This window comes from Saimiri boliviensis, chromosome 7 (genome assembly GCF_048565385.1).
Source record: "Saimiri boliviensis isolate mSaiBol1 chromosome 7, mSaiBol1.pri, whole genome shotgun sequence".
NCBI lineage: Eukaryota > Metazoa > Chordata > Mammalia > Primates > Cebidae > Saimiri > Saimiri boliviensis.
Genome location: NC_133455.1, coordinates 79,446,448 through 79,471,114, shown reverse-complemented (window position 1 = coordinate 79,471,114; position 24,667 = coordinate 79,446,448). Strand labels below are relative to the sequence as shown.

Sequence of the window (24,667 nt, the reverse complement as noted above, 5' to 3'; positions counted from 1 at the left end):
ATTCAAACTGTGACTACAAGGAAAATATAACAAAATCCAGCATCAGCCTTCAATATTCACAAGATATTCATGAACTTACATACCAATGAGTATAGATTTTTTAATGACACATCACACACATTCAGCTCATCAAAGTAACAGAGCTCTTTTGAGGGCTTAAGGGAAAAAGGACTTTTATCATTGTATCTATATTAATTAAGAGGTACTCAATAAGCAGTTAACTGAATTAAAATAGGGCTTAGCTGTTGCCTCCCCTGCCCTGAGGTCTTCTCTATATATTAAGATGCATAAGGTGCCTTTCTTTACTCCCAGAATTCATTTGCCTGATTCACTCTCACTGTATTTCCCACATTATCTTTTATCTGCTCAGTATTCTTCCTCTAGACTGTGACCATCCTGAGGATTGGGTCATGTGTTTTTCATCTTTGTATCCCTAACACGTAACAGTACTTGGCATTTGTTAGTAATCAATAAGTATACCACATGACTGACTAGTTTTTCTACTTAACAAATTAAAAGGTCTAAACCAATGCTATTTAAAGTAGCTAGTCTATGAACTGTGCATTAACATAATGCAGTAGAACTCAAGCCAGAATGTTAAAAGAAATGCTTCCTTTTTTTTTTTTTTTTGAGAAAATCTTGCTGTGAAAAAGTATCTAGCAGAACTAATGCTTTGTGATGCAGCTGACTGACATTCTTACCCCATTTTGATTCAAGTACTTGAAAGTTGGATGAAGACATTTTCATAAGGAAAAACAAAATGATGAGATGGATGGTTAAAATTAACTTTAGGGTCTTCATTCAATTTTATAAGCACAAATATTCACAGACTGTCAAACAGATTTAAACTAAAGACACCTATTTTCACTGGTAAAAAATAAATACAGATACAGAACACTTAAAGTTTTTAAAAAGCCAAGACACATTAAAAAAAAACCTAATAAATTTTTAATTAGAATTTTTTCCTTTTTTTTTTTTTTTAAACAGGACAAGTAACAGATTACATCAAACTTCAGAACTTCTCAAATACCTAGTTATTATACACATTCCCATCTGTCTTGCAGGAAGGGATCTTGGTCAGCTTAACAGTTTCAGGTAAAATAAGCTGCATAATAGTATATATTACAATAATAAATGTACAATGTTTACATGAAATATGTTTTAGAAGCAAAAAAAAGATGCATCTGCATCAAAGGCGACCTTTTAAAATGCCACAACTATTTTTTACATTCACTCTTGCAACAGGTTACAAGATGGGGGTCACTAAGCTCAGATAAATCGCTATGGTGCACATAAAATACAGGAAGATTGGTTACTTTATATATTATATATATTTATATTTTCACACGTTAGCATCTGAGACATAAACTGAGAATTTAAAATTTATTCTCTTCAGATAACAAATCATTTTTTATTCTTCATAAACAAGGTGCCCACAAAAGCACATAAGTAAGGCACAATAGGGCTTTCTGTTACAGAATAGTGTGCATCATGTTTACTTAACCAGAAAACGTGCATTATCTGTGCAAGTTCATGCTGCAAACCCAACACATACAATAAAACAAAAGGAAACTGAGCTTTAAACAAAACCAAAATTGATACAATTCCAGCTGTTTCACATATTCATTTGGACTGACAATGATATATCAACAGGTTATTTTTAAAAAGCCAATTGTAGATTACAAGTAAAATTTGCTCAGCAACTATTTTTATCTGAAATTATAAACAGTAATAAAGTAACTTTACTGAAACAAATTAAATACTGAGGCACAAAGCAACGGTCAATCGTGCATTTACTATATTGCAAACTTCATGACCCAAAATTGCAAGTATAATTTGTCAAATACACATTTTGCTGCAACAATGTGCCCTGCTTTAAACTTGCCATATAACAGAGGCACTAACATATCATTAAATTATAAATAGATTGGGAAAATGACTTAATCCCAATGGTACTATGTCATAGCCCTAGTATTTATAATAAATACAGCTTTTTGCAAAATATTTTTCCAATATCTGCCAATTTCTTCTTTATTGCTCACATAAATTTGAATCTATTACAACTGGTATCAGAACTTTCACACAAAATCATACTCAGACATTTTTATATAAAACCTATAAAAGATATTTTAACCTTGTATCTAATACTTCCAGGTGTTTGGCTGTTTGATTTATGCAAAAGTACAGCCATATGTGTATATGTTTGTGTGTGTGTATATATAGATACACAAATATCTATATATACACACACACATATACACATACATATATATACACACACGTTAGATTATCAATAAAATAGAAAGCTTATTTTACTGCTTTAATGCAGACATCCTCACAAAACAAGACTACTTTCACCACCACCAGCATTTATACATATATACAAAGCCAGTTTAAGTACATATACATCCACTTACACATATTTGTAATCACTAAGCCCAAAATAATTTTCTCATATTCCAGCTGTAGCAAATGAATCGCTTATAAGCAACAGAAACTTAAGGTTAAATTGAGAAATCAACAGTTTTACCACATTAGCCTGTAGGAACTATGCAGGTGACTGTATACAAAAATTCACAACATTAGTTCACAAGAAATTATGGGACTACAAGAAGCCTTTTCATCATGCTTTTGTGTGGTTATCCAAACACTTCTTGGTGCAAAAATACAACCAACACATCTGAAAATGCTTAATAAAGTCAATGCTCCTCATGCAAAACTTTAAATGTATTGGTTTAACTGAGCTCCAAAAACTGAATGAAATAATTATCCTACCTACTCAGCATTGATGCCTCACTGCTAAATCCCTTTGGAACCTTAAGTCTTCTGGAACATTCAAACAGATGTATTCATCAGTAAAAATATTACATACAAAAAGCATTTAAAAAGGAAGACAAAAAGCCAAACAGGAATTTTCCTATTGTAAATAACAGTCTTAAAAATGGAAGAAAATCTCTTCAGGAACTTCCTTGAGAATTGGTTAGGCTGGTCCGAAGACGAAGATGAGACATAGAGTTCATATGTTTATTTGATGGCTTCAATGGAGTGTTGGAAGTAAGAGCCTGGGGAAAGCGATGGTGGTATCTATCTAGTCGTAAATATTTTACTGTAACCAACTTCCCTGTTATAAGATAAAAATAGTATTTTAGATCTGTAAAACCGTGTTTAATATTTGCAGAAAATTACCTGTGGTAAAAGACACATGAGCACAAAACAAAGTCATCTAAAATTGCTACTAAAAAAAAAAGCTAAATTATTTTATTTAAAATCTGGTATAGTTTTAACTATATTTTCCAAATGTTTATAATATTCAAATTTCTTACCATCAAACCAAGAGCCATGCAATGCTTTAAAAGCCTTTCCAGCATATTCTGGAGACAGACATTTAACATATACACAACCCTGTGATATCAAAAAAGAAAGAAAATAGTCTTAGTTTAATAGTAACAAATCCAAAACAGGAAATTCAATACTAAAAGTTACTTTACCTCACGTGAATTTTTGTCTACTGCAATGTGAACAATGCCATCATTATCACTGCATTTTTCTAAAATTGCTTCTTGAATTGCCAAATGCCACTGATCCCCTATTTCCCTAAAAGTTAACGAAAACAAAAATCAACAATCATATTCCTATTCAGCAAAAATTCTTCATTGTCTCTTACAACATATATATAGTATTAGAATTGGGGTAGTTTAAAAACTACATATAATTTTAATTGGTATTAAGTAAATGCTTGTTGATTAACAGTAGATGGACTAAAAAACTATTAGTATTCAGAAACCTCAGCACTTCTCTCACTTTCCAGTGAGAGAGTGCAGAGAGCTGAGGCAATGTAAGACTAACCCACCACAGCAGAACAAATGGATTGGGTCATTCCTATGTTTAAAATTCCTGTGTACTTAACATTTATTTGTTTTCTTTCTAGTGTTAATAAGCACTTAATGAGCTGTGAACTTACTAAAGTTGTAAAAGTTTTTTTTTTTTTTTTTTGTATATATTCTTCCAGACATCTCTATGTGCACTGCACATTTCCATTCTTCTAAATCCTTTAATTTACTGTTCTAGGTTCTTGAGATGGATGCAGAACTCACAAATTCTCAGCTTTTCTTTCATCCTAAAATTTTTATTTATTTATTTACTTATTTTGAAAGAGACAGGGTCTCCCTATGGGGCCTAGGCTGGTCTCAAACTCCTGAGCTCAAGCAATCCTCCTTCCTTCTACCCAAAGCCCTGGGATTACAGGTGTAAGCCACAAAACCCAGGCTCTTCTTTCTTATGTGCTCTTAAGACTACGTATTTTCCTGTAAGCATTTTTCTTTCTTTCTTTTTCTTTTTTTTTTTTACACACAAGCGCCCTTTTAGTGAATATTAAGGTTATCCAAAAGATTTTTTTCCAAAAATGTCTACCTTTATTTTATCCTAGTTTTAAATCTAGGACAGTTGAATAGAAATATTATAATATCCTCTGTCATTTTTTTTTTTTTAAGAATAGTAAGAAAAATAAATAAGAGGAAGAAAGAGAAAGAGGAAGAGGGAGAGAGAATGGGGGTATTGCTTTATTGTCCAGGCTAGAATGCAGTCTAAATATGGGTATGCCTATAATTGTCCTTAATAATGGAGACATAAAAGAAAATGAGGGAAAAGAATAACAAACACGGAGCCAACCAACATTTCGTTTAAACTTCTAAGTTGATATGATGTGGTACTGATAAGAGTGCATATTTTGTGTATTTAAAGTGGAGAGGTCTATAAATGTTAATTATGTTTACTTGCTCCAGATCTGAGTTCAAGTCCTGGATATCGTTGTTAATTTTCTGTCTCATTGATCTGTCTAATATTAATGTTGAAGTCTCCCACTATTGTGTGGGAGTCTAAGTCTCTTTATTAGTCTTGTATGTCTGGGTATTCCTGTATTGGGTGCGTATATATTTAGGATCTTTAGCTCTTCTTGTTGTTGCATTGATCCTTTTATCATTATATAATGTCCTTCTTTGCTTCTTTTGATCTTTGTTGCTTTAACGACTATTTTATCAAAGGCAAAAATTGTAACTTCTGCTTTTTATTTATTTTAGCTCTCTGGTTGGTTGGTAAATCTTTCTCCATCCCTTGTTTTGAGTCTTTGTGTATCCTTGAATGTGAGATGGGTCTGGATGCAGCATACTGATGGGTTTTAGTTTTTTAACCAAATTGCTTGTCTGTGGATTGGGGGATTTAGTCAATTTAAATTTAGAATTAATAATGATATATGTGAGTTTAATACTGCCATTTAATATTAGCTGGCTATTTTGCCCATTAGTTGATGTAAATTCTTCATTATATTGATGCTCTTTACTTTTTGGTATTTTTTAGAAAGGCTGATACTGTTTGTTCCTTTCTATGTGTAGTGGTTCTTTCCGAAGCTCTTGTAAAGCAGGCCTGGTAGTGATGAAATCTCTGAGTACTTGCTTGTTCACAAAACACTTTATTTTTCCTTCACTTATGAAGCTTAGTTTGGCAGGATGTGAAATTCTTGGTTGAAAGTTCTTTTCTTTAAGGATGTTGAATATTGGCCCCCACTCTCTTCTGGCTTGTAGGGTTTCTGCTGAGAGATCCGCTGTAAGTCTGATAGGCTTCCCTTTGTGGGTAACCTGACCTTTCTCTCTGGCTGCCCTTAGTATTTTCTCCTTCATTTCAACCTTGGTGAATCTGACGATTATGTGCCTTGGAGTTGCTCTTCTTGAGGAATATCTTTGTGGTGTTCTCTGAATTACCTGGAGTTGAATATTATCCTGCCTTACTAAGTTGGGAAAATTTTCCTGAATAATATCCTGAAGCGTATTTTCCAGCGTGGATTCATTCTCTTCGTCACATTCAGGTACACCTATCAAGCGTAGATTAGGTCTTTTCACATAGTCCCATATTTCTTGGAGACTTTGCTCGTTCCTTTTTGTCCTTTTTTTCTCTAATCTTGTCTTCTTGTTTTATTTCATTAAGTTGGTCTTCGACCTCTGATATCCTTTCTTCTGCTTGATCAATTCGGCTGTTAAAACTTGTGCATACTTCACGTAGTTCTCCTATTTTGTTTTTCAGCTCCATCAATTCACTTATATTCCTCTCTAAATTGTGTATTCTTGTTAACATTTTGTCAAACCTTTTTTCAAAGTGCTTAGTTTCTTTGGATTGGGTTAGAACAAGTTCTTTTAATTCACAGAAGTTTATTATTATCCACATTTTGAAGCCTGCTTCTGTAATTGGAACACACTCGTTCTCCGTCAAGCCTTGTTTCGTTGCTCATGAGGAACTGTGATCCCCTGCTGAGGGAGAGGCGTTCTGATCTTGGGTATTCTCAGCCTTTTTTGGCTGTTTTCTTCCCTTCATTGTAGATTTATCCATCTGTGGTCTTTATAATTACCGTCTTTGTAACTGGGTTTCTTAGTGGACGTCCAACTTATTGATTCTCAGCGCCGAAATCTGAGCAACCCACTGCGCCGACTAAATCAGCGGCATTAAGATTGATGGTGCTTTTCTGACTCTGCACCAAGAACCGACGCTCTGAGGTGCCGGCAAAACTGCCTCGCTGGTCACAAGAGTAGTGCTGGCGACCCGTGGGGCTCCTCCGCTGGGAATCTCCTGGTGCGTAAGCAACAAGAATTCATGTGAAGGTGTAGCGTGCTCTCATTCTTTGCGCTTTCACTGGGAGCTACAATCTCGCTGCTAGTGATCAGCCATCTTGGATCTCTCTCGTGTAAAAGTTAAATACTATTTTTTTCTTAGACAGGGTCTCACTTTGCCACTCAGGCTGGAATACAGTGGTGTGATCTCAGCTCACTGCAATGTCTGCCTCCCAGCCTCAAGCCATCCTCCCACTTCAGCCTCCCGAGCACGCCACCAATCCCGGCTAATTTCATTTCTATTTTTTGTAGAGACAGGGTTTTGCCACATTGCCCAGGCTGGTCTCAAACTCCTGAGCTCAAGCAATCCATCCACCTTGGCCTCTCAAAGCCTCCCAAGGTGTTGGGATTATAGCTGTGAGCCACTGTGCCTAGCTGAATGTTATTTTCTTTAATTTTAACAATATGTTCAAATTCCTAGAGAAAATTCTTAGTAAATACTATATTTGAGCTTGTCTTTTCCAAAATAATGATATAGAACTAACATTTTGTAAAGTCACCTTACTATAATGACAGTTTTAAGGTTTTTCTGCTGTAGTAATGGACATTTGTCTTACTTGTGAGACAGAGGGGAGCGTGACTTCACCTTAAATCACAAATTTTCATCTTAAGTAATAAAATAGTGGATTTTTGAATTCCTGAGACATGAGGTAAGATTCCCAACAGAGGTATCATCACACTGTTGTTTCTATCTCTGCAAAACAGAAGTGGTGACTGTCTGTCTCTGTGTATGTGTGTGTGTGTATCTATGTGCGCACGCACACGCATACTACCTCACATTTCCAACTTTGCTGTCACTTGTTTAGAATTTCATCAATGAGTTATTAGATGAGACTTTGGGGGTATTTTATACATAATGTGTTTGCCACTGTTGGGATTTTAAAAACAGAATATGATCTGTAATATCACTGGATAGATAAGTAGTAGCCTCAGGAAGCTAATTCTAAGAATTATTGCAGCTTACACATGAAATACTATGAATTCTAAGGCAGTCACTTTTGACTCTGCTATTCTCTGGAAGCGTATGTTGTTGGAATTATAAAGTCTGAAAAGTTCCTCAAATGTTACATTGACAAGCAGCGATAGGACTTTACAGAGAAGAAGGTGTACACATCTTTGTAGGAAACTTTTTACAATTTGAGATTTGAAATTTGAAATTAGTAAGCAGCAGTGATTTTTTTAAAATCTATATTGTCTATCAAGGCAAAAATGGATATAATATAACTTATACATTTAATAAAGGGTACTCTTTGTCACTGTGAGTCATTAATTTGCCTCAGGCATTTATCTATTTACCTGCTATGAGGATTCATAATGAATACAAAGATTTATAAAAGCCTTACAAATCTTTATACATTAGGGTCCTTTGGCCAAATCTTAGAATTTAATAAAAGCGAAAAACATAGTGTTTCTGTAGTAGAGATTCAGAAGAAAGACATTTTCAATTACAGACACCATTATATCATGCATTTTCCAGCCAAATCTTCAGAATAAGAGTTACAAGTACCCCGCTCATAATACTTACATAACAGGATCAAACATATTCCGAATCTTTAGACATGGTGTCAAACTATTTGGTGGTGAATTTCTTCTATCTAAATGAAATGCTACAAAAAACAAACTAGTTTTACTATTTCTTATTGTTCCATTTTGTTGAATGGCATTCAATCATTCAGTTCATTTAAAAAATATTCACTGCATGCTTTTACTATGAGCCAGACCCCTGGTCAGATGTTAAGGTGAATAAGACAGATAGTAATTGCTACCAAAGAGTTTATTGTTTAATGGGAGAGACAGATGATAGAGTATCATGCAAGAAAGTACAACTGTGATTAAGTCCTAAGAAAGGAAAGTACAGAAAGCTGTAAAAGTTAACCTAAAAAGTTATCTAATACTCTCAAATGAGAGTTTTAGATAATACTTCTCTGAGAAAGTGAAATTTATGTGGGAATTGAAGAATAAAAATTAGCAGGGTTAAGAGAGGTGTGTAAAGAAAATTTCAAGCAGAAGTGATTGATTGTATACAGCTCCTGGGGCAAGAAAGAACTTGGTGTATTCCAGTAACTAAAAGCCAGCAAATGTGGCTGAAGTCAAAAGAATAGAAAGATAAGCCTACAGAAGATGTTAGATTATTTAGGATGATGTAGGTCACATTAAAGTATGTGGGCATTATCATAAGAGTAACAGAAAGCCACTCCAGTGTTTTAAGGAGTAGAAGAGTACAAAATCCGTCTTTTAAACTACAGTTTTAAAAAATACATTGTTATGTGGAGACTCAATTAGGTAAAAGCAAAAGTGAGTGCAAGGCAACCAGTTAGGTTATTATATTATAGTTGTCTAAGGAGAGGAAAAATGAAGTGGGTAAGACAGGCCAACAGTGCAGGTGAAAAGCTGATAGAATCAGGGTATATTATTGAGTAGATAATTTGTTACATAAGGTAAACAAGTGCCATGGTGGTCTGTTGCACCTAACAACCCAAACCCATCACCTAGGTATTAAACCCTGCATGCATCAGCTATTTACCCTGACAAAGCATCACTTATATGCCATGTTTAAAGAAGCCTCTTTTTCAAGCTTTTTCAAAGTAAAAATTAATTGAAGAATAAAAAGGGAGTGACTGGATTTTTCTATTGCAAGTCCAAAACAACTTACTTACCTTTTCCACAAATACTATGTTTAGCAAATATTGATAAACATACTCTTATAGGAAAAAGTTGTAATTTTCTGATGCATTGCTTTCTACTTTTCTTTGTAGTAAAGGATGGGCACATATGGTAGCCAACCTTCAAAATCCCTTACTTATGTATACATGTTTTTGAAACTATGTAGGCATTAAGAAAGACATGGAAAGACATCCACAAAAGTTACTTGGCAGGAGGGATATATAAATAGAAAGGTCTATTTATTAATTAAAGGTAAGAAAGAGGAGGCAAGTAAAAATGGGAAAAAAGAGCAGTTAAAAAGTTATGATTTCACTTATATACATATATAGGTTATATATATATTACGTTGTATATTAATATAAATTGTGTCTTATTTACATAAAGAAATTAGATGAAAAGAATGCAGTTAATATATATAATACTAAGTTGCTTTGTTAAGTGAAAAAGCAAAATTCAAAGAATATTCAGCTTTATTAAAGATAAGCCAATTATGTTTGCATTAGCAAAGACAAAAGTGTGGAAGGATACATAAGAAGCTAACACTGATTCCTTCTATGAAATGGAACCAGAAAGAGAGCTTTGCCTTTGTACATCTTTGAATTGTACTGTTTCACTTAATTAAAAAATTTTTTGTCATTTTGAAAAATTAGAAGAAAATTACTTTTTTGATGTTTAAAAATACATACCTTGACCCTGCCATACTTTAGAAGGTATAACTAATATTTTGTCACAGGATGCAGAAGGCTGGATCCATCGCCAAACCAGAAAATCTGCACCACCTATTCTTCGTGTTTCCGTGCGAACTCTAGACTCGTTAGCAGCAAGGAAATCAACAGCTCTATTCCAGACTTTCTTCATTTTTTTCCTATCATGTGAACAAAATGGCAAATTTGCTGTCATCTTTTGGGAATATTAGTATTTGAAGTAATGGTTAGCTCTAGCTGTTCTTACCACTACTCATGGAGTTTGTTCAAAGAAGATTTAGATGCCTATACCTCATCTCAGATTTACTGAATTTCAATTTCCAGAGCTAGAACACAAACATCTGTATTTTTTCACCAAAAGCTCCAGTGGTGATTATGTGTTGCTAGAGTCAAGATGCTGCTTTAGAATATGGAATTAGCTTTCATTTTCAAAAGCTGTATTTTAGTTTTCTAAAAGCTTCATTAATAATAAAATTAGTACTTAAAAACATTAGTAAAACACAAGCCACTGGCTATCATCTGTCTATTTCTTTATCAAGATGAGATTAAAGGAAATAAGATGGAGACGAATAACAAAGAATCAAGAATGCATAGGAATGAGAAGGACTTAAAAATCCAGTTGTCACTCAAAATCAGGAGAATAATAGAAGAGAATTTAGAAAGAGTATAAAGTACACACACCAAAAAAAACCTGTGCACTAAGCAAGGTTAGTTAAGAAGGCCCACAACTCAATATAATTTTCAATACTGCAGAAAACACCTATATTCTGATTTACTTGAACTCGGTAATGCTTTGAACACACCTGTCATGAGGCTGTATTAAGGAATCGCGTACATGTGGAATAGGCATATAAGGTTGTAAATCTTTGTTTTCCTGGCACGCTTCATTATGACTTCGTAAAACATCTAAAAATAAAATTTACAAATGAATCAATCACTTGACATAATGTAGTTTAATCATATAATGACTCTTCTAAAAATAGCTGAGATTCTTACAAATACCATACCTATAATCTTTACCACCATATCATACATCTGCCTGGTTTCCTCCTCCTCTTTTGTCCATCGATATTTCATGTAACGCAGAACGACACAAACCATCACTACACCTGCAATGGGCATATACTTTGTGTTTTAAAAATTGTGGTCAATCATTCAGTAATATTGCAGTGATTATTTTAACTGCCACAATGGAATGAACCTTCAAGACAGATGGCTGAATTAGCCATATAATTAAAACTACATTAGAAAAATGTAATACTGAACATTTTCCAAAGTTTCACTTCTTTCTAGAAAAAAGCATTTCTTCCATTACATTGACAAGTGAACATTTATATTCTCAATACTATTTTTAAAAAATAAAATATAACTATGTTTCACAAGTTTTTTCCTTTGCAGCATAAAATGACTAGAAAAGTGAATCTCATAAGACTAAACATACTAAATCTTTAAATAAAATGAATTTTTGTTTTGTTTTTTTGGAGACAGGGTCTTGCTCTGTCATCCAGACTGGAGGGCAGTGGCGTAATCATGGCTAACTGCAGTCTCCAACTCCTGAGCTCAAGAAACCCTCCTACATCCTACCTCAGCCTCTCAAATAGCTGGGACTACAGGCAGGTGCCACCATGCCCATCTAATTTTTTTAAATTTTGTAGAGGTGGAGTCTCCCTGTATTAACCAGGCTGGTCTTAAACTCCTGAGTGCAAGCACTCCTCCTGCTTCAGCCTCCCAAAGTGCTGGGATTACAGGTGTGAACCACTGCACCTGGCCAAAATGAATCATTTTTAAAGAAGAAAGAAAAAAAAACTATCACCTAAATCCCTATTATCAATTTAAAAAATGATAATTTTAATTTAGGTAAATGATATTTTAACTAAACATAATTTTAATAAAAATTTATAACATTTTATTTAAAAATAAGTTAAATTTTTATATTTTTCAGTTCTACTTTCTAAGGTAGATTTCTATGTATACAGTGACCATACTTATTTTTTCTGTGACAGTCTTATGACAAAGTTTTAGTTTTATTCCTACCTCTCCTTATATTACTGTTTTCTAAGCCCTTAGAATGATACTGATATTAAAAACCCCAACTTTATTATATTTAGTGAAGACATCCAGCTGTGATTTATTTAGCAACCATCACAAAAACGATTTCTCAACTCTGGCATTTAGTGAAATACACACAAAAATTCATACTGCAATTTATATCCTTTCTTATCTTTACAACTTACCTAAGCATAATAACAACAATCTGTGGGTTACAGTAACAAAAGCACGTCGAAAACGACACCAAAAAGACATCAGTGGTCTTGTGGACTGTAAAAACTGCACATCAGTTATATTTGTCAATTCTTCCTCAGAGCCAAAACCAACACACCTATTTTAAAATAAGATAGAATTTAAAGTCAGAATCACTTTCCACAGTACAAAATGGTCAAAGTAGAAATCAGATACTTTACCTTATTCCAACATCTTTTCCATTTTCTAAGATCCACTGCAATGAGGTGTTAAATATACCTTCATACTCAGGACCTAAATCCTAACAAGAAAAATCGAGAAAAAAAAAAAACTATTCTTAATAATCCACATTCATTTGACTCTCTATAAGGTATTCTTTATAACATACTCTATATGGAATTTTTCTTTATATAACATAAAATACTACAGAAAAATTTTAAAAGAATGAGAAAAAAGAAAAGGTTACCATTTTCCCACTACAATATAATCAGTGTTAATATTTTGCTTTGTTTTTTTAATTTTACATATTTGGGAGCTGAGCCTCTCTCTGTCACTGGAGTGCAGTGGTGCAATCTTGGCTCACTGTGGCATCCACCTCCTAGGTTCAAGCGATTCTCTTGCCTCATCCTCCTGAGTAGCAGGGACTATGGGTATCCATTACCATGTCTGGCTAAATTTTTTTGTTGTTGTATTTTTAGAGAGATGAGGTTTTACCATGTTGGCCAGGAAGCTCCTGACCTCAAGTGATCTGCCAAAGTGCTGGGCTACTGCACCTGGCTTGGAAGTTCTTTTTCTTAATCATTATTTTATCAGTGCCATCATAACAGTGAATTTACCACTTTTTAAAATGCAATACTACTTACGGTGAAAAATAAATGGCAAACTCTTCCAGATTAGGATGTTTCACAGACATATTATCAACACATAAATGCAGTAAACCTATCAACTAAAGAAAAACTGACTGGGTTACCAATCATCAGATTTGAGCATTCAAGTAAAAAGTAGAATTTTGAAAAACTAGCATTCATCTTTGTGACCTGGACAACTTCACAATACTTGAAGACCTTTCCAGAGAGATTTGTGTGATATTAACAAATGCAGTTTTTTGATATGGAATAATGAAATGTGACCAATGCATTTGAAAAATACTAATTTTTATAAAAACCAATCACATATATAACTTCATGCATAGGTAAAAGATCTATTCAAAGTGCAAAATAAATGAAAGGATTTTATGAGACAAGAGTACAAGAAGTTCACTGATACAGTTTGACATTCCACAATTGCAACTAACATTGAAGAAACTACTACTTACTAAAGGTTTGGTATGGTATCAAAGAAGAGTGTATCTACAATTATCTGAAAAGGCAACTAAAATACTTTCCAATGTTTTGACTACATAACAATGTGAGGCTGGATTTTCATGATGTACTTCAACCAAACTATCATGACAGATTGAATACAGAGGCAGATAAGAATCCAGTCGCCTTTTATTAAGCTACACATTTAAGAGATTTGTAAAACATGTAACAATGCCACTCTGCTCATTAAATGCTTTCATTTTGGAAAAGTTATTTTTCATAAAAATGTTATTTAACATTAAATAGATTCATTTTTCTTATTCTAAATAATTTTTTTCAGTTTTTTTAATATAAACATGTATTTGTAATACATATTTACCATTAGAAAATAAATACATTTTTCTAATATAGACAAAAACATATAAATGTATATATCCCACAAACAAAAGCCAGAATCATCGGCAATTATAGGGAGCCAAAAAGTTTAAGAACTGCGATGTGTGGGTAGAGTATGCATTTTTAAATTAAAATATTAAATGTGGTATCATATTATACATACTATTCTATTTGCTTTTTTCATGGAACAAAATATTGTGTCAATGTCAGTATACATGGGAAAAATCCTATTTTTTCAACAAAATAGTATTCTATTGTATGATTATTCTATAATCAACCTCTTACTAATGAACAATTAGAGCATAACCAATTTTTTAAATCAAATATAATACTGTTATAAACATCTTTACATAAAAAACAAATATTCATTTAACAAATATTTGTTGAGGGCCTACCATGTGCCAAGTACTATTTTAGAAACTAGAAATGCAGCACTAAACAATGCAGTCAAAATTCCCTGGGTTCTTGGAACTCGTATTGGTATCTTTATGTCCTTTTTGAGCAAAAAAAAAAAAAAATTTTTTTGAGTTGCCCATGCTGGAGTGCAGTGGTGTAATCTTGCCTCCCTGCAACCTCTCTCTTCAGGGCTCAAGCGAAGTGTTGTGTCTCAGCCTCCCAAGTAGCTGAGACTACAGGTGTGTGCCACCACATCCAGCTAATTATTATATTTTTAGTAGTAGTAGAGACAGGGTTTCTCCATGTTGGCCAGGCTGGTCTCAAATTCCTGGCCTCAACTGATCCACCTGCCTTGGCCTCCCAAAATGCTGGGATTACAGGTGTGAGCTACCATGCCTGGCTCATTGAGGAAAAAATGAATTTCTAAAAACAGAAATAAGAAGTCATTTAAAAAAAACTCTCTCCAAAAAAAAGATTTTTCTAAGAAGTACCCTGTTGCATTTTATCAACAGATTCTTCAAAGGCATTGAAAATTATGAGGTTTCCATTTGATCAGTACAGTTTACTTCCTAATATAAAACTGGTAAGTTACTCTAATGTATCAAATTTGTGAATATGATAAAGAGTTTTATAAAGCAGAATTAACCTTTTCAGGCATCATTACAGGAAACTACTATCAGGATTTTTTTTTTTTTTACTATCAGGATTTTTAAGATGGTGAAGGTAACTATAGGCCTTTTTTTTTAAGCTTGGATGTTTATTATAGCATTTACAAATATCAAAAACAATTGCAGGCAATGTATTTAATAATTTTAAAAAGGCTTATATATGAGATAATTTCAATGGATATTATGAACTTAGAAATAATCATGATGAGAGCTAAACAGCTATCAATTTCAATGGATATTATGAACTTAGAAATAATCATGATGAGAGCTAAACAGCTATCTGCTTCAAAAAAATAAAACTACAACATTCACTTTATATATACAGTCATACCTCAGTATTCATGGGGGATTGGTTCCAGGATGCCCTGTGGATACCAAAATCCACAGATGCTGTAGTCTCTGATATGAAATTGCATAGTATTTGCATATAACCTATGTACATCATCCTTTATACTTTAAATCATTTCTAGATTACTTACAACACCTAATACAACGTAAATGAATACAGACAGCTGTATTTTTAAAATCTGTATTTTTTTCATTTTCTTTCCTTTTAGTATCACAAATATTTTTGATTTATGGTTGGTTAAATCTGTGGATGAAAAACCCATGTATACAGAGGGCCAACTGTATTTATAATTATAAAATCTATGTACTCACGAGTAGCACTAGAAAAGAATGAGGATACAAGTGATTTTTGTTTGCTTTAATACTGTTTTCAAATGTTATACAATAAAGTTACACAAAATTATTTCAGGCAATTAGTTTCAATTGTTAGAAATATACTACTACAAATCACTTTGTGTATAAATGAAAATCTACAAAACAAGATTAATATAGGTTACCAGTATAGCTGGAGATAACGTTGTATTTATTCTTTATAATGTCACTATATACTTATAAAAAGGATTTAGGTACTCATTTAGTTCTTCAAAGACACAGATGCCATATATAAATGCATATATTAAAAATCAATGAAACGTTGTATTGTACTTATACATGCTATTCAGTTTGTATTACTATGATTTGCCTAGTATATGTAGTAATGCTTTGCATTACTACATATACTATTGGACAAGTATAATCTAGTCTTTGAAGACTAGACTATAAACATAAATTTCAGATAACATAAAAACAAACTCCCAAGGTTACTAGCTGCAAATTTTAAATATAAAAAATTTAGGATGCTGACCGACATTATAAATATTACTCTTCTCATCAAATATCCTTTTAAAGTGTAAATAAAGGTTCAAATTAACAAGGACACCTGAGGATCTAAAAAGCTAAATATGAGGAAGAACAAAGGGCTTAAACTTTTTAGTTGTCAAATAGTGACAGTAAGAAAAGAGGATCTCTTGTTATTTTCCCTTTTCCTGTTTTCCTTTCCCTTGTTAATATCACTTGACATCCACTCACTATCCGGAATACAACAAAACCATGGAATATTCGTTTTATGGGTACACATTCTTAATAAACAATTGATTATTTAAAACCTCATTAAGGATTTAATAGAGTGTTGAGGTCTAAAATATGCCACTATTTCCACAAATATATATCTACACAGTTATACAGTATTCGGGAGTATTAGAAAATGGAATTTTTATAAAAGCAAAAATCGAATTATTTGCTTGTGCTAAATAGTTCATGGTAATATTGTAGCACACCATAGCATATACCTGATTTTAAGAGTTTAAACTGTTTTATTATTCACTTTTTGTAGCCACCTGCAAAGCTGTGGGTATGGCAGGGGTTGGTCAACTTCTTTTTTTCCACAAAGGGCCAGAATAAACGCTTTAGGCTTTGCAGCCATATAAATTTCTTTTTTAAAAAGCAAGCTTTAAAAATACTGTAAAACCACAGCTCACAAGCCACATAAAAACAGGCAAGCTGGATTTGGCCCATATGCCACAGCTTGCTAACCTCTGAGGTAAGGCATTCCAGCATCATAAAACAAACATTTTCCAATAACTGATGACAAAAATTGGGAGGAAACTGTTTTTAATTTTTATTGCATGACTTTTATTACTATTGTTTATTACTATTTACTTATAGTCAATAGTTCAGTCAGTATACCACTGACTGCTTCATATAAATCTTTCTAAATTCAAAGTATATTTTTCCCAATCTTATATCTAACACATTATATGTGTACGCACGCATACTCCCATGACCTCTCCCAAATGTTCTATTTTCAAAATAATGGATCAAAAATGTGTATTTTAAAACCAGTATCAGATGCTGTGAACTTGGATTAACGTTTCAAAGTACAAAAACAATAATGTTTCATTAAATAAGGCAACAAAACTTTAGTAAGAAGGGAAAAGGCACTGGTATAGGAAGAAACCAAGCGAGGACTAAAAACCTAATATGGATAGCTTGTGAAACTGATAATTTACATAGTAATAGCTATTCAGCTTTCCTGCTGGTGAATCTTCTAGTGAATTGTGAGAACATATACACTACATCAGCTGGCACCTTTTACCTTTAATTAAAATATAACACACAGAAATCAACAATGCTGAATAGGATGTAACTCCTATTCAGAACTGTATGATCTTTCACCTGCTAAAATAAAAACAACAACAACAACAAAAACATAGTCTTTAGAATCAAGCAGACCCCAGATCTGATGCTGGCTCCATTATAGATCAGCTATATTTACAACCTTAAATGGGACAAGTGAAAATATGCCACCTATGCAGATGTATCTACTTTGATCACTTTTTCAGATCCTAATCCTTAATAGCATACAATCCTTGCCCACTCAATAGCTGAAGCTAAGGATTATGAATCCACTCCATCCACCTAAGAGGTAGAACAATATATAGAAAAGACCAAGTACATTGGTTCTCTTCCCAGTCACATCACATAGTAGCTGGATGCTCTAGTTATTAGCCTCTCTATGGTTAGGTTCTTTACGAAATTGGTGTAATACCACCTATCTTGTTGGATCTTTCTGAAATTACAATTAACATACAGAAAGTACCAAATTGTACTTCATAAACTTTAATTATTATTATAAAACCCGTTTATTACATAATTCCATAAAAAGTTATACAAAGTTACTACCAATTAACTGAAAAACCAATCATGTATTTTCATGGAAATATAAACTATGCATTTCTTAAATGTTCCACCAGAGGGACCTCTTAACTTTTCACAAATTCAAATAAGCTTTCAATATCAAAAACAATGAGTTTTTTTAAAAGCGCAAGAAGAGCACTGGAGTAGTTATAAAAATAATGTTTAAATTACCTAAATTAGTTATTAAGTTTATTTAAACTTCCTTTGAAGGAGAAAATTGAATAAATTAAGAATTAAACATAAATAATCAAATTCAAGAAGACAAAAACATGTTACTGAGGCTTAGTTATTCACTCATTTTACTCCACCAAACATTTACTATACTTACAGTGCTTAAAATGTACTAGAAGTTGTGAAAAAATTAGCTTATACCTGTAGGAGTTCTACATGTTCTTTGGTTTATTTATTCTTCAATCCAAAAACTTAAATGTATTACTGGTGGAACCATAATGCAAATACATTAAAAAATATAATAGATCTTTTCCTCCATGAGCAGAAAGCCTACCATATAGATATTATAATCCTTGTTTGATACCACCTTTGTAGTGAGATTCCTCCATATTTATGCCAGAATATAGATAAAATAAAATAAAATAGAGAATTTTGGCTAGATTGTGCTAAAGCAGTCATTCTAAATTGGGAACTAATATAGCAACATATATCAAAAGCACTTGTAAGATTTCATGTTCTTTGAACAAGTAATTTCCTTTATAGGATTATTTCCTAAGAAATATTAGAAAATTAAATTCTATATGCAAAGATTAGAGTGCTTTCATAATATTGAAAAACCGTAAACCAATAAAATAAAATCATATAATGAAATATTATTCAGTAATAGAAAGTTTTCAAAAATCATTGAACGGTTTTTGAAATACACACAATAATTTCAAGAGAAAGATATGAATATTTACAGTATAATTTATGTTATTTAAATATTAGCTTTAGAAAAAAATTTATAATTAGAGAAAAATGGACCAAAACGTTACCAGTTGTTATCCTTAGATAATGAATTTGCAGGTTTTTTTTCCTTTCATTTTCCATATGAATTAAATAATGAGCGCTATGTATTTATGAGACAGGATCTCATTCTGTCGTCTAGTAGCGTAGTGATACAATCACAGAAATCCTCCCACCTCAGCCTCCTGAGTAGCTGGGACTACAGAAGGTGTACAGAGCCATGTGCCACCACACCTAGTTATTTATTTTTTTATTTTTTATTTTTTTGTAGAGACAAAATCTCACTGTGTTTCCCAGTCTGGTCTCCAATTCCTGGGCTCACATGATCCTCCTGCCTCAGCCTCCCAAAGTGCTGAGATTATAGATGGGAGCCACTGTGCCAGGCCAGTATTATTTGATTTTACATGGAAAAAAAAAAGCATTATTAAAAGTAGTACTTTAAGACTTTTATATAGACCTTAAAACTATATTTTTTGGGGGAAAAAAATCCTGTTTAAAGCTGTTATGTTTTGCTTTTTTAGGCAGTACAAACTGCGTCTATAGTGGTGACAAACCACAGCAGGTTGTATAGCATTTGAAAAACATGAAAGTAAGATTACAAAAAGAAAAGGTAACAAAAACACACATACATAAACCTAACTAGAGTATTAACATTTTATATAAAATAATTCCTTAACTAATTAAGAATGAAATTAATCTACAATTTTATTAAAATATACAACAGAAATTCTAAATTAAAATAAGAAAAAACTGAAATTGAAATATAAAATAACTCAAGATATAAAAATCTTCTAAAGGCTATAGAGTTCACTGCAGAAAAAGCATTTAATAAAATTTGACATCTCTTCATGACAGAAACTCTCAACAAACTAGGTACTGAAGGACACAATAAAGGCCATAAATGGCAAACTTACAGCCAATAGCATACTGAATGAGAAAAAGCTAAAAGAAGTCCTATCCAGAGAAATTAGGCAAGAGAAAGAAATAAAGGGCATCCAAATTGGAAAGGAGAAAAATTGTCCCTATGGGCAGATGACATGATGTTAATGTAGAAAACCCTAAAAGTTCCACCAAAGACCTCTTAGAACTTATAAATGGATTAAATCAACTTGCAGGACAGAAAAGCAATATTCAAAATCAGTAACATATACCAAAAACAAAAGAAATTTTTTTTTTTAAATTCCACTTACAATAGCTATAAAAATAAACGAATAAAATACCTATAACTAAATTTAACCAAGAAGGTAAAAGATCTCTAAGAAAAACCATAAAACAGCAATAAAAGAAATTGAAGAGGACATACACAAAAAGTAAAGACATCCCATGTTCACGATTAGAAGATTATGAAAACTACACTACCAAAAATAATCTATAGATTCAATGCAATCCCTATCAAAATACTACTTACTTACATTCTTCACATAAGTGGAAGAAAACAATTCTAAAACTCATATGGAACTATGAACAGTCAAAGCAATCCTGAGCAAAAACAACAAAGCTGGATGCATCACACTATAAAACTTATACACTACAAAGGTATAGTAACCAAAAACAGCATGGTACTGGCATAAAAGCAGACACACAGACCACTGGAACAGGATAAAGACCCCAGAAATAAATCCACATATTTACAGCCAACTGATTTTTGACACAGGTGCCAAGACCATTCACTTCATTTAATGAAGAGGACAGTCTCTTCATTAAATGGTGCTATGAAAACTAGCTATTCATAAGCAGAATGAAGCCAGCTCCCTTATTTCTCACCATAAACAAAAATCAACTCAAAATGGATTAAAGAATTAAATGTAAGACCTAAAATTTTGAACGTACTAAAAGATAATATAGGGGTAATGCTTTAGGACATTAGTCTGGACAAAGGTTTTTTTTTTGGAGAAGACACAAAAGCAAAAATAAATGGGGTTATAGCAAAATAAAAGATTCTGCACAGCAAAGGCAGAAACAGAGTGAAGAGATGACTAGTAGAATGGGAGACAACATTTGCAAACTATTCATCTGACAAGGGATCGATATCCAGAACACACAAAAAACTCAATTCAAGATTAAAAAAAAAAAAGTCCAACTAAAAAATGGGCAAATGAGCTGAACAGACATCTCTCAAAAGAAGACATACAACCAACAGGCATATAAAAAAAATGTCCAACATACTAATCATCAGGGAAATGCATATCAAAATCACAATAAGATATTCACTCACCCAAGTTAGAATTGCTAGTATCAAAAAGACAAAAAAAAAATAACAAATGCTGGTGAGGATGCAGAGTAAGAGGAACTCTTATCCACTGTTGGTGGGAATGGAAATCAGTACGGCCATTGCAAAAAATATTATGGTGGATCCTCAAAAAATTAAAAATAGAACCACCATATGATCCAGCAATCTCACTACTGGGTATATATCCAAAGGAAAGGACATCAGTAAGTGAAAGAAGTATCTGTACTTTCATTTAGTGTCACATCATTCACAGTAATATATAATCAATCCAAGTGTTTAGTAACAGATGAATGAATAAGAAAATGTGATATACATACACAACAGAATACTATTCAGCCATAACAAAGAACTAAATTATGTGATTCAGAACAACACTGATGAAGAACATTATGTTAAGTGAAATAAGGCAACCACAGAAAGACAAATGTATGATCTCATTTGTGGAAGACAAGTGAGTTAGAAGTCCAAGTTAAGGACTACTAAGAACCTGGCTTATTTTAGCTTTGTGGAAGCTAAAAAGTTGATCTCGTGTAGGCAGGCAGAGTAATGGTCAGTCGAGGCTAGAAAGTGGCAAAGTGCCAGACGGAGTGAGTGTAGCCAGAGGTTGGTTAAACGAAATTATAACCAGGTAGGAGGAATAAATTCTAGTATTCTATAACACTGCAGGGCAACTATGATTAACAACAATTTATTACATATTTTCAAACAGCTAAAAGAGCAAAATTTGAATGTTCCCAACACAAAGAAATGATAAATGTTGGAGGTGATGGCTATGCTAATTACCCCAATTTCATCATTACACCTTGTATACATGTGTCAAAATATCACACTATATACCCCATATGTACAGCTGTCATGTCAATTAAAAACAAAAGCAAAAAAAAAGCTATAGTTCATTAAATATCATTTTTTTAAAAGCAGATATAAGCAGTTTCCAACTCAACTTATGCTAAGGTGCTTCCAGTAACTTCTTTGCTGCTAGTCTTCAGTAGAACTAATCTTATACTCTACTGCTGCCTGGCTTTGACTTACCCCAACCCCGCGTCTGTGTCCCTTCTTTTTAACTTGTACTATTGCTGACCCATAGCTACCAGAAAATGGTTGGGAGAAGTGAAAAAGAGATTGATAATTCTACACCAGCCCCTGCCTCTTCCTCAGCTCCATCTTAACTGCTAGTCAGGTCCAATCTCGTCCCCAACTCCTATCCCATTTCTTCAGTCCTTCAAACACAATACAGTCTTTTATCCATGGGTTCTACCATCCATAGACTGAAATGCTGAATAGACTCAATATAGTCTATCATGAATCAAAAATATTTGGAAACTATATCAGCATTAAACTTGTACAGTCTTTTTTTTTCCTTATTATGCCCTAAACCAGAGGTGTCCAATATTTTGGCTTCCCTTGGCCACAGTGGAAGAATTCTCTTGGGCCACACATAAAATACATTGCTGATGAGCCAAAAAAAAAAAAAATTGCAAAAAAATTCTCATGTTTAAAGAAAGTTTACAAATTTGTGTTGGGCCGCATTCAAAGCCGTCCTAGGCTGCAAGTTGGATAAGCTTGCCCTAAATGATAGAGTATAATAATAACTATTTACATACCATTTTCATTGTATTATCAGCAATCTAGAGAATATTTAAGGTACATAATAGGATATGCACCGGTTACACACTACAGTATTTTATGCAAAGGACTTGAGCATCTACAAATATTTGTGACCATAGGGGTCCCGGAAGTAATCCCCCAGATACCAAGGAAGAATTAATTATGTTTAAGAGTCTCAGGATTCTTCTGAAAGGCAAATGAGACTTGCTCCAGGAATTTATGACCAGTCATAACACATATCTGTAGTATTACCTCTCAGAGATCAAATCTCAGAGGGAGGTTTAACTACATAACAGAAAGAAAGCAGGAAGGAAACACTGAATGGGATAAGACAGTCCTACTACTAGAAGTAAAAACCCATTCAATTATTTTATAAGGAATTGTTTGCTTGCTTTGGATTCCCACTATGCCTTTCTTCATTGAATATTTTATTCAGTGTCTCCTTTAGCCTCCTCAATCCAATCCCCTTTTTTTTGCCTGCACCCTGACATTCATCCATCCCATAATACTGAGCCCTATAATAACTCTTCTTTAGTCAAGATGTTTTTGAATTCTGATTCTTTAACTGTCCAGTCTATTAGCTATTATACTATCCATAAATTTTACTGTCATCAATGTTCTCATCTAGGTCAAAATTGAAAATGAAAACAATAAAAAACCTTAAGCAAAATTCCTGTGGCATGTTTTTAGAGATTACTCACTAGAGTGGCACTAATTTAAATCAGAAAACACAAAAATTGAATTTGTTGGGAAGCTACCGTAATCATGAGGCACTGAACTAGGCATTTTACATACTTAAGCCTCCCAACAACTGTGACAGGTATTAATAGCAGTCCCACATTCACAAAGAAACAGGTAAAGGGACTTTACCAAAACGCAATAGCTTCTCTTGGCAGTGCTAGAATTTGACTCCAGATATAATCTCCATATTATACTGTCTTAGCATCTTTTTGGGACCTATATTTAAGTCATACATTAAGTTAAAAACTCAGTCAATATTTCTCTTTATTGACAAGCATATCACAGGAGATTATCACTAAAACCTTGCTGAAAGCCTTAAAACATATACCACCTTCTAAATTTTAAAAAGTGGAGGAGTGACATCAGCAAGATGGCAGAATAGGAAGTCCCAGACCCTCCTTCCCTCAACGAGACACTGATTCAACAAAAACACATGGACCAATTCCATTTGTGAAAAATCCAGAAATTAGTTAAAAGGTTCCTGCACCTAGGCAAACACAAAACCACCTGTATCAAAGCTATTAGGAAAATTAATGTCACTCACTTCCCAGACACTCTCCCCACTGCACAGAGCAGTGCAACAGAGAGGAAATTCCCAACTCGTGGCTTCTCCCTCAGGGGGAAAACAGAAGACTAGAACATACAGCTAATGGTCTGACTTTTGGGGGCAACTGGTTTCTGTCGTGTCTGAATCTAACAGTTGAAAGGCACCAAACTCAGGACTACTGAGAACAACAGCAACAGCACTCACTCACCATTGTCCCTAACCCCAGCTTGGCATGAAGAAAGTTGAGAAAAATCCCAATTCTTGGCTTCTCCCTGGGGGAGGAAAAAAGAGCATGCATCCAAAGTTCTGACTTCACAGGGGCAGGGAGCATTGCCTGGCTGGTTTCTGCCTCACCTGATTCAAAATGCTGATAAAACTCAGCATATTCTAGATGCCTGGGGGCACTAAGAAGCAAAATGAGCTGAAGAGCTTATGGCAGCTCCAGATAATATATAGACACCAAGGATAATCTACAGA

General features: G+C 33.4%; 1 protein-coding gene across 1 annotated transcript in view; it reads right to left on the bottom strand.

Annotated features, from left to right (window-relative positions):
- Positions 1 to 925: 925 nt before the first annotated feature.
- The window catches only part of LEMD3 (LEM domain containing 3), an 80,974-nt gene continuing 57,232 nt past the window's right edge, over positions 926 to 24,667 (bottom strand). Inside the window, exons 5-13 of the mRNA XM_039471847.2 lie at positions 12,484 to 12,563; positions 12,256 to 12,401; positions 11,029 to 11,130; positions 10,825 to 10,927; positions 10,004 to 10,182; positions 8,179 to 8,260; positions 3,489 to 3,594; positions 3,324 to 3,402; positions 926 to 3,121 (exon numbers count right to left, since the gene is read on the bottom strand). Of these exons, the coding sequence (XP_039327781.1) occupies positions 2,958 to 3,121; positions 3,324 to 3,402; positions 3,489 to 3,594; positions 8,179 to 8,260; positions 10,004 to 10,182; positions 10,825 to 10,927; positions 11,029 to 11,130; positions 12,256 to 12,401; positions 12,484 to 12,563 (1,041 nt within the window). The 3' untranslated portion in view covers positions 926 to 2,957. The remainder of the gene's footprint in view (positions 3,122 to 3,323; positions 3,403 to 3,488; positions 3,595 to 8,178; positions 8,261 to 10,003; positions 10,183 to 10,824; positions 10,928 to 11,028; positions 11,131 to 12,255; positions 12,402 to 12,483; positions 12,564 to 24,667) is intronic.